The following is a 12,177-nucleotide window of genomic DNA, read 5'->3' on the forward strand; positions in this document are numbered from 1 at the left end:
ACATAAAAATTAAAAAATATCTAATATTTCAATAACAAATAAAATATATGTTAATTGTGAAAATATTTTATTATAACATTATTATCTAATAAAAATATCAATATAATTACTTTTTCACATTACATGTACCAAAATTTAAACACATAAAATAAAAAATAATATTAAACCTCTTTGAAATTAATTATTGTAATCAACCATCTTTACATCATGATAAAAAAGAAATTAACCCTTTTTCACTCGACCTCACTTTAAAATATAAATGATAATATTTATAGTTGAATATTAGTAATAACAAACATGTAAATATGGGCAGGGGAGTTAGAAAAACTTATCTAATATTTATTGGATCTCTATATCCTCTTGCTCAACATATTACCTACATGGATTCAACGTTGAAAAAGATATTGGATAAAGCTATCCTCTAAAGCAAAACATTTGTATCTCCATTTTAGGTGAGAGCACAACACTGCAACCACAATGCCAAATCCAACCCCAAAACACAACCCCACTGCCACTTCCCACCATCGATCCATCTCATCTGCATCTGCATCTGCATCTCCTGCGCTATTCCATTGTACTTGGCTGCCTCTATGACCAGAATCAGATCTCATTGTTCCATTTTCCAAGGGAGGCCCGTGAAGATTGGGGTTCCTCACATAAGAAGCCTCCTCAAACGTTGCAAACTGCCTCCCCTGCGGAATTAACCCAGAGAGATTGTTGTTTGAAAGATTCAAAATTGAAAGGAATGTGATATTTACAAGATCTGTCGGAATGGTGCCTGGCAGCATGTTTCGTGAAAGATCCAAAGATTCCAGATGAGCCATAGCTCCAAAGGATTCAGGAATACTACCTCTCAAATTGTTATTTGAAATGTTGAGAGCAATTAAACCCTTCAGATCTCCCATTTCCTCAGGAATTTTGCCTGACAACTTGTTGTTTGAAAGATCATGAACTTGAACGCACTGATAATCTTAGGATAAAGTTGCTTGTCCTTTAATCCAGAGTGTTAATTGATTCACAAACATTATATGGAAACTGGGACCAGCGTCAAATCCATAGTTTGTCTTATTCCAGCTCATCTCTATTTTGTCACTCTGTGTCTGATTCGCCATGGCATTCAACTTCCTCAAATTCTCAGGAATAAGTCCTGATAAATTATTATGAGATAAATCTAGAATCTGAAGATTCATGAGCCTGAGCAACTCCGTTGGAAAAGTCCCTTGAAACCTATTAAAAGCCAAGCTGAGAATTCGTAACTCTGCCAGCTCTCCAATCCAAACTGGTATGCTCCCCTGAATTCTATTTTTTCCTATGTCAAATACTCGGAGTTGTGTACAATTTACAATAGAAGGAGGGATAACACCTTGCAAACTGTTTTGACCAAGATTTAGTGTCTGAAGTAGAGTAAGATTTCCTAGCTCTTCTGGCATCTCACCTTCCAAATAATTTTGAGCCAAATTCAAAATTAGCAGTTCAAAACATCTTACCAGATTCGTTGGAATGGCATCACTTAGCCTGTTCTTTGACAAGTCCAAAAATATCATTCCCTTATCGGCAGAGCATAGAGAGCGTGGAATAGAACCATTGAACATATTCTCTGACAAGTCTAAATGCCATAGAGGACAATCTGGAACATACCCATGCAAGCTATTGTTATGCAAGTCTACAACATATAGAGACTTCGAAAGAACAGGAGGCAGAGAACCTTCCAGACGGTTATGTGAAAGATTGAGCACTTGAAGACTGGGAAGCTCCCACAACCAAGTGGGGATATTTCCCACAAAGTTGTTATCTGACAGATCCAAATCTGTTAATGAGAAATGAGTAGACAAGAAAGACGGAATCTCCCCTTGAAGGTTACAAGACCTTAATCCCAGGTACTCCAGTTGGGCGAATTGCGGAATCCAACTTAAAGAGATATTAAGTGTAAGATGATTTTCAGAAAAGTCCACTTCTTTGAGGTGTGGTGTTTCCAATACGTAAGAAGAAATGCTGCCAGTTAAATTGTTAGAGTTGAGTATCAACCTTTCTAATCGGACGAGCTTTGAAATGGTATCTGGAATTGTTCCAGACAATTGGTTGTTACTGAGGTCTAAATGTGCGAGAGAAGAAAGCCTACCAACGAAGGACCCAAACGGTGGCAAATACCCTGTTAAATTATTGTATGAGAGGTCCAACATTTCAAGCATTGAAAAATTTGCAATGGAGTGAGGAATCAGTCCTCCTAGATGGTGGTTATATGACAAGTCAAGATTTCTCAGGCCAGAACGGCTCAGGAAATTTGAAGGAATGGAACCATTGAGACCACCACTAGAGAGATCAAGGGAAATCAAGGACGAGACATTCTGAAACCAGGCTGGCAATGGGGAATAAAATGGATTGTTTTTAAGAGCAAGATTAGATAAGTAAGTGAGGTTTAGGAGAGAAGGTATTGTACCTGAAAGTCCACAATAACCGAAGTGAATCTCCGTAAGATTAGAGAGGCTGCTAAGGGCGTTACCCCAATCCCGAGATGCCACTGACAGATTCACAAAAGACATATCCAGGTATTCCAAGCTTCTCAGATTTCTGATCCATCCTGCAAACCTCATATTCTCCAAGTGATATTCTGAGTCTGTTGAGAGATCCAGGTAGCGCAAGGTTGTAATGTTACCCAATTCTAGAGGAATCTCACCTCCAAATTCAGCACGTGCCATGTTAAGAAAAGTAAGCCTCTGAAGTTTCGCCAATTGAGGTGGTATGGGAGTACCACTGAAATCATTGCCGCTCAAATCAAGGTGGCGCAAGTTTGTCAAGTTACCCAATTCCAGAAGAACCTCAGCTCCAAGTCCAGAATATGCCAAGCTAAGGAGAGTAAGCTTCTGTAGTTTTGCCAACTTAGGAGTACCATCGAAGTCATTCACGCTCAAATCCAGATGGCGCAAGGTTGTAATATTACTCAGTGCTACAAAGATCTCCCCTCCGAATCCAACATGTGCCAAGCTAAGGAAAGTAAGCTTTTGGAGTTTTGCCAACTGAGGAGGTATGGCAGTACGATTGAAGTGATTCAAGCTCAAATCCAAATATTGGAGATGCTGCAGGTTGAACAGCGACGGATGGATCGTCCCACGCAGAGGACGTGAATATCCCCCCTCCCAGCATTCCTCTGAGAAATCACAGCGGAATTTGAGGTTGAGGGAAACAACATGACCGGAATTGTACTCACAGATGACACCCTGCCATTGACAACAGTTGAATTGCTGCCACGAGTTTAATCGGCCAGAGTAATCAATGAGGCCACTCCTAAAGTCGAGAAGGTAATTTCTTTCATCATCTCGGCAGGCGTTAACGAATGAGAAATGAAAGTGCAGCATTATCATCATCGTTACGCAGAATGAAAAGGGAGACATGACTGTATACAACAGCTCTGAAAGGGCGAATGCAATAAAGGTTGTGGATCATTAAGAGAGCTCTCTTCCCTATAACAGAGCTTTATATTTAGTAAACTCGAGTCTGTTTTCTTGATTTTTTAATGTGCGACTTTTCTCTGCCGTATACGTCTCTCTCCTCAAACCTACTCTTCTTCATTTTCTTTTAACTCAAACACTCAATAAAGTATATTGGTGGAAGGTGTAAGTCTATATCTTATATAGATGTTTTCAAAGATAAGTATGTTGGTATTATTTATACTTATAACAAGTAAATAATATTATTTTAATAATATAATAAATATTTTGTATAGTTTTTTGTTTTGATTGTGAGTTTTTCTTCGATGTTTCTCATCATTAGGAAGAGAGTAAGACAAGAGAAGAGGTAAAAAAAATCTTTTGTTTTTGTAACTCTAGCACAATTACTTGAGAAAAGATAAAATAAAAAATAAAGAATATTTTAATAACTACAAAAAATGCGCTATACAAATAAGAGAAACTAAGAAACAATGCATCATTTGATATTTATTCAATAGATTTTAAAGAAGTATATGAAATTTTACCTTCAAATAGTATAATTGAGTAACTATCAAACTCAACCATAACATATATTGCTGGTTCTAATAGTGTACTTCATGGTTTGTACATTATATTTCAAATATACCCTAGGGCTCCATTTAGAAGACGTAATTCTATCACAAAAATTTGGTAGTTAACACAATCCTTTAATCCTTAATAATTAATAACTCCTCAATAGTTTTATCAATTTGATCTTCTTATAGTGCAATAATACTACCTATTTGGTTTGTAAGCTAAGTAAAATAGGTAGTTGGAATGAATACATTTTTTGTTCTAACTATGCATATATTCATTTCTAGCAAATGAATATGTACTACTGTCAAATTCTTTATTTGTCAGTGTGTCTATGCTAACATTGGTTCTTGTCAATAGAAATTTCCATTCACCAATAACTAGATTCATATCTATTAGACTTGTGAGAAGCTGATAAAACCCTTGATGTTATCACTTTCTCCTTCTTGTTTGAATATCTTATTTAAAGCAACAACTCTTTTAATGTTTTCATATTAGTTTAATTTATTAATTACTAGCATGTGATGTTCTATAATTAATTAAAGTCAACTATCCAAATTTTCTAACAAAAATCAGATATATGTGTACAAAATATTTGAGATAATGTATTTTATATAAAAAAATATCTTCTTGAAAAATTGTATGTTCTTACCCTTCAAATTGATGAAAATATACAATTAAAATTTAGAAGTGTCAATGTATTGTTCCATGAGGGAGTTATATAATTATGTTGACATGTGTTATTAAAACTTTATTTATGTTAGGTTTGCAAGTTTTGCTGGCTATCCCCTAGGGTCAATATTGTTTAACATAAAAAAATTCATTGTTATCTCTCTTTCCTCAACATGTAGTGCTTATAGTCCTTGCAAGGATACGACAAATGGTTTAGTGTATGAAATATAGAGACAAAATAATACAATAAATTAATTATTTTCACCAGATTGTGACCGTATTACACATAGCCAACATATATTATGGTTTCATAAATACCAAGACATAATATGATCACATTATATAGTCAACATGTATTCTATAATATTCTCATATTATATAAGAAATTTAATTATTTTTTTTGGCAAAACACATAAGCGTATATAATTATATAAATTTTTAAAAGAGGCACATATAGAATAATATGAAGTAAAATCAAGAAACAAAACTTAAGGAAGGACTGTGGTTCAACCTCAACTAAGTATGAAACTAGAAAAAGAGGGAGTCTTTCTTAACCTCAACATAAGGATTTATAATTTTATATGAGCTCTACCACAAAGGAAGCCTAACTCAACCTGAAGCCAAAAAAGTGTATATCAATTGTATGCAAAATGAATGACTATAGATGGTGAATAGGGGAGAAAGGCTCAACCACCAATCACAAAAAGTAGATACTATATTGACTATGGAGACTAGATCCACCCAGAATAAACTTTAAAGAAGGTGCAAGAGATGCAGCTCGAACAAAAAAATAACATAGAGTATTTACAAAGAGTAACAATGAACATAAAGTAGCTAGAATTTTTTTTGTTTTCAACCTCCTTTTCATAAGCCTTCAAGTGCCTAGGTCTCTTCTGGTGATCTTTGCAATCCTAAGTTGTACCATGGGTCTACTAGGGTCTCTTCTAGAGAACATGATAATCCTGAGACACGCCTTGGATCGTATGGTGGCTATGGCGATAATGAAGTTATGGGCGAGAAGAGTAGGTGATGGAAATATTCTTCTTGGTCGATTCATTCACCATATGACCCATAAAAATAATACAATATATTATATAAAAATTTGTGTATATTATATAATATTATTGAACATTATATAACAATAAAATCCTGTCATATAGAAACGTGATTATATTATATAAAATAGTTCTGCTATATACTCTATGGAGAAAAATAACACATCACATCTTTACAACCAATAATCATAACCAAATATAGCAAATGGATAAGAATGTTAGCATGTCTTGCAAATTTCACTTCATGTTAAAAATTGTCCCATTTATTTCTAATGTCATGCCACACAAAAGGTAAGTAGTCAATATTTTAATTTTTAAACTCAAATTCTACTTATAATTTAATAAATTTATTTATTCTCAAATGTATTTCTTAGTTTTGTATCAACTCCTCTAAAACCAAATTCAAAAACTCAACTTGAAGGAAGAAATGCTTGAAGTTCAAACATTCCATCACCTAAATCTAGATATAATTTAAAACTTAACTCCACTTTAATTGAAATTACATACGAAAAATGTTGTCATAGGTAATGTGTATGCATTTCATGAGACATATATACCACATAAGAATAGAATCCCAAGCCTAAATGTATACACATTAAGAATGGATGTAGTCAATTTGGTTTGGGTTTCCATTAATGAATGTACTTGTTATAAATAAGTACCCATTTAGGAATATTTACACATTACACAAAGATATCAATTTCCTTTTTCCCACGAGTTTATTTATATTTGTTTGAATATTGTTAGTGATGAGGAATATTATCTCAAAGCGAATACCTACATCAATTGTTCAGAACTACATCTCAATTTGATCTCTTTCCATTGTGTTGCTAGCATTACTATAGCTTAACTATTCCATTGTTATTGGTGGTACTATATGACCATTGCATAATTGCAAGAACTATACTATAATTATGCTTTTTATATTTATATCCTTGTCTTCTTTGAATAAGATAATGAATCTAGCATCTAATTTTTCATATAATATCAGAGTCGATGGAAGGTGAGTTAAGCCTAGGCATGGTGCAGACTTTTACATGGAAATTATAATTGTGCAAGTTTTAGTCTCCATTTCACTAACTAGTTTCAAAGATAATTTTATTTTGTTAGTGTAATTAAGGGGCTCTTCCTTGGATTTTCATCACCTAATTCCTAATTACACGTCACTTAAGCTTACTTAGGGACAACATAGGAACTTTTAGGAGCATTTCCACTTTAAGTGGCATTATCATGTTATCATTTCCACTTTATGTGGTGTGTGAAAATTTAGTGTTATTATCACATTATCACATCTACCTTTTGTGGTTGCAATTTTCCTACATTGGTGGGTGATTCACCTTTAGGGGTATTGCCACACTATCACTTTTCCACTTTAGGTAGGATGATAGGCTATCTCTTTTTGTCTCATGTCATAAAACTACGCCACTTTTCCTAATCATATGCACCCCTATGATCTTAGCTTGTCTATATAAACAAGGGGTCTCTATTGTAAACTCATTCGATCCAATTGTTTGCATCATTGATAAGAATATAGTTTGTTCTCTCATTTTGTTGTGTTATTCATTAGGCCTCTAGATCTTGGGTGGCTACTTTCATAGCCAAATCTTACAAATATAAATGAAAGAATTGATTAGTGGTCATAGGAACTAGTTTTGGTGAGAAATATCAATGTTGAGGATCTCAAAGTTGTTTTGAAGTTTAAGTACAAGAAAAGGATAAATTACATTTGTTGTTGGTGTCAATGTCTCATGTGGAGAATTCACAATTTATGATAAGATAATGAGACTCTCCATTGGCATCTAAAGATAAAGAAGACCATAGTATCAATTTTTCTTGTTAGAAGGGTTTATTTGATAGTATAGTCATATAAATATTTAATGTTTCATCTTTACACAATAAGAAAAGAAGTAGCTTGTTTTTATTTTAAAAATCTATTACAAGATAATAACCTGTGTGAAGTGTCTAGATAGCAATTTTCTATCAAAAAATGGAACTTGTATCATGGGATCATTAGCAAGTAAGACATGAGAGACTAGAAGGCATAGAGAGGTGTTTGGTTTGCAATGTTAGGAACAATAAGAGGTAGTTAGAGGTGGTTGAAATTGAGGGTGACAAAAACTTGTGGGCAACAACTTTATATATTGGGGAGCAAGTATTACTAGTATATTTTTCTTTTCTATTCATTCTGCCACTTTTATCCTTGAGTATTGATATGTATTAGGGGAGGGGGACTAGTAGTTGTACAAGGTTCAATAGTTTTACACCTTCTTGTTCTTATAATACCCATTCTTACCACATATTTATACTATATATTGTAAATAAATAATCCACATATAAGTCAAGAAAGTTACCAAATGTTGGTCAAAATGGACCAATACTTAAACACGTGAAAACGTATGAATGTTAAAAGAAAAAGCATAAACGCATTCATTGACAAGTGAAATATATAATATTTTATTTTAAATAAAATATCATAGCTATCCACTATATAGTTGTGCCATTTATAAAATAAGATACTCATTTAAACAACCATTGTATATCTCCATTTTCATATATTGGGTCCACAACAAGCACCTCTAAAGTGATTTTGCCAGTAGTTTTGGATTATCCCAAAATCTAGAATTTTATTTTTAAAATATTAATTTCATTGATTTCTTTACTAGTTCTTCATAGATGAATTCGTATACATTTGTGTCTTATTATGTTATAGTATTTGAACACATTTATTTGTGAAATTAATAAACATGGACATCAAGGAATTAAAAAGGATATATCACTAGAATACTGTTTGACTTTCTAAGGAACAAAGAACACATTTGCATATAGGCATCTACATGTAAGTAGCAATGATATGTTCAAATCTCCAAGCTCAAAGCCATGAAGTTAGCTAGCTTGTCCAAGAGGTTCCTCCAAAGAATTTGACCTTAGCAATTTAACAACTTCTATGAATTAAAGCTATGAGATTTCCACAATCCATTTTGCATTTCTAGTGTATTTTTTTCTGGATTCGATTGTGTGTATATTTTTCCGTCAACGTTTCGAATCACACTCCGTGATGAAGTTATTTTCAAATAATGCCATCTTTGTTCATCAACAAATATTAGAGGTTAAGGTAAATTAGGTTATAAGAGTTTATTGATTGCTAGACTATATCTATGAATTATAGGTCAATTTTATGTTGCTTGAGAATAATCCACTAAAAAGAAATAAATAAAATATTGTTTTAGTTTCAAGATGGTAAACATATTGCAATCATTATTTTATGAACATTGATAGATTGGTTTTACATATCTTCAACTCTCAAATGTATATAACTTCTTCATTTAATTCCAAGATATTATTAAAAAATTAAATTCCAACTACTTAAATTTTTAAAAATTGTAAACTTGTTTCTTTTATATTTATTCAATCAATTTATATTTTTAAATAATAAATTTTATTACATTCCAAATATATATTTCAAATTAAAATGATTTAATTGAATAATAAAGTGGACTTTCTTTCAAAACCAAAGACTAGAGAAAAAAAATCATTTAATAGGAGTAGTCGATTTTGTATTTTCAAACACATTAATTTGGAATATAAAATACTTTCCATATTTCAAAGAAACCATAAATGACACGATCTTAATAATTATGAGAAAGATAATAAAATACAAATGAGGGTGGCTCGGAATTAAAAAATAGAAACGTAGATGAGATTTCAAAGAAACAAAACATTAGTCGGGTGGGAAAAATTAAACATTGCTTTGATGTGAGGGGATACCTAATATACTTAAAATAATATTTAGAAAGGACATGAGCGTAAAGACAAAGACTAATAACGGAGATTGAGGAAGAGTATGACTCAAATCTAATCTGAATACAAATCAATATGCTTAAAAAATAGTAGGGCAAAGACCATTGATCAAAATTTATAAAATATTTTTTATTTATTTTATTTCAACTTTGTAGATGACAAAAAAATATTATATCTTTTTTATCTTTTCTTATCTTTGAAAAGATTGTTTTTATATTCAAAATATAAAATTGTACTATAGAATTTATATAAAAACAAGTTTAATGAAAATATGTCTTCTAAGAGTTTATGTTTGAATCTTTTTTCTTTTAAATAGACTCATCATTAGACAACAAGAGTTATATTGCTAGGAAGAGAGGATTGTCATTATTGAAGTAGCTACCCCAACCATCTTGAGGGTCTTAGATATAAAGAATGGGTTCTTGACCATAATGAAATCTTTTTCTTTTTCTTTTCTAGATCACTAGGAATAGTGTAAACATGTGAAATGACAAGGTCTACTTGAGGGAACTTGTCATTATTATGCTAGCTAGGAAAGTCGTAGTCATGTTAAGAAGTAGAAGACTACGCATGTGGCGAGGGGGACTGCCTACATGGCAAGGTGGACTAGCCATGATGCTGACCTTGAGGGATTCCATTGGACTCCTAGAAACCATGTCTTGAACATACATTACGACTATGATTATTACAACACCCATAAGGAAAGGAAACCCTACTAGCATTAGGGGTAAAACATGGAGAAATTTTTGGATTAAGGTGTCTCAACTTTTGCAAATCCTAGCATTGATTATTGCATTTAATATATTTATTTATTATTTTATTTAATTAATTGCCTACAAATGTCTAGTCATCTAGTGGGACATGCATGCTTGGTGGCATCCTACTTGGCAATGGCTATATGACACATATGATGCACATGTGGAGGTAGATGTCCAACTTTGAGGATCTTGCATTAAGTATATGTAGGTGGCAAGTGTCATGTTATGAAAAATTTATGACACACTTTTATATGACATCTTATGAATTTTTATGATAGAATGGACAAGTGGTAGGAGACATCTTTGCATGGGAAAGGTAGGCACCTGGGTTGGGTTATAAATGGTTGTAGAGGATGTGTTATTAATAGTCATTTATTATTTGTCAATCATTATTATATTTATGACAATTATAAGAGGTGTAAGTGTTAGACATTGTTGCTGCTAGGATATGTTGTTGTCATTGATATCAACATATTCCTGCTCCAATGATTGTAGATTGGTTCATTCGGATCATGGTTTGGTGTATGGAGTATTTCAAGTATCATTATATTCTTTTCTATTGGATTTGGTGAACTGAGAATCTTAATTAATCATATCATATTATCCGGTTTTGAGTTTGTTTATCATATCAATAATTTGCAAAGTTCAGTATTTCCTCCAATATATTCTGGTGTGATCAAATCTTGATCTGTGATTTTGGGAGATTGTTTAGGATAGTCTTGTGTATCTTCATTTCAGATGGTTCATGATTTGATGTTCCACACGTTATCTTTTCTTCGTGATAGTTGTTGTTCTTGAGGCTCAGATGTTGATTGATGAAGATTTGATAAGTGGTGTTGGTGCAATTGTTTCTAATGATTCTAATGTTCTTATTGGTGTTTCATAGTCATGTCTTATTTTTGGTGGTGATCCGCATTGATCGTTGTGCGATTTTTTTATGGTTTCTATGAACTAGTGATGATTTTCATGTTATGTGGTATCTCTTGTGGTGTAGCGTGTTGTGGTTGTTCTTGGCATGATTTCTGGTGGAGTTGAGCATTTGGGAATGTGAATTAGGTCCATGTTATGTAATGTAAATCATCATATTGGTCCGTTGGTTGATCTTTGTATTGTGTGATGTAATTTTATAATTATGAGTTGAGGGTTTAGCCGACCTTATTGTCAAGGTTGATGAATTGTATAAATAGGTGATATTGTCATGTAATCTAGGTATCAAGATTGTGTCTACATTATCAGAGAGTGGTATATGTGTGATCAAGTAATTCATCCTTTGACATTGTGATTGAGTAGAGTTTGATGTTGCAAAGAAGACATTGTGCTTAACGGGAACTGTAATCAAACACTTCGAGATACTATTATTTCAGTTCATTCCTTTCAGATAGTAGTTTGAATCTTGTTGTAAGTCATTGAGACTTCCTTAAGGGTTGTATCCTTCTGAGTCATTATCTTTTGAGAAGTGAGCTCTAGGCAGTGTGCCTGAATGCATGTGCCCATTGCAATATTTTCTCATACTGCTACAGAGTATCATCTTATTGTGGGTAGGTTCCCAACATGGTTTTTCCCTCAACTGTCCAGTTTTCCATGTTAAAATATTTGTGTTGTGTTGTGCTTTCAATTTTTTTATCCTTGTTATTGCAGTAGTTTATCATATTTGTATTTGTGATTAAGTTTATTGATCCAGTCAAGACTGATTCACCGCCCCCCCCTCAGTCTTCCTTCATTGTTGTCGCCAACAATTGGTATTATAGCTAGATCCTCTGGAAGAATATTAACTGCTTGAGGAGATCCGGGATGGCAACTAGAAGTGAAAGTGTCATCTTTAAGAAGGAAAGTCCAAGATTTGATGGTAGTAACTATGTTATATGAAAAAACTAGATGAAAGTGCACTTGAGATGT

General features: G+C 32.9%; 2 protein-coding genes across 2 annotated transcripts; both read right to left on the reverse strand.

The window, feature by feature from the left end:
* Positions 1-386: 386 nt before the first annotated feature.
* On the reverse strand, positions 387-905 carry LOC131049670 (putative receptor like protein 25). Its single transcript, XM_057983736.2, has one exon. It carries the CDS (start codon positions 903-905, stop codon positions 387-389), a length of 519 nt encoding a protein of 172 aa, XP_057839719.2.
* Positions 906-971: 66 nt separating this feature from the next.
* On the reverse strand, positions 972-3,362 carry LOC131049671 (receptor-like protein EIX2). Its single transcript, XM_057983737.2, has one exon. It carries the CDS (start codon positions 3,360-3,362, stop codon positions 972-974), a length of 2,391 nt encoding a protein of 796 aa, XP_057839720.2.
* Between the last annotated feature and the right edge of the window lie 8,815 nt (positions 3,363-12,177).

This window comes from Cryptomeria japonica, chromosome 8 (assembly GCF_030272615.1).
Source record: "Cryptomeria japonica chromosome 8, Sugi_1.0, whole genome shotgun sequence".
NCBI classification, from domain to species: domain Eukaryota; kingdom Viridiplantae; phylum Streptophyta; class Pinopsida; order Cupressales; family Cupressaceae; genus Cryptomeria; species Cryptomeria japonica.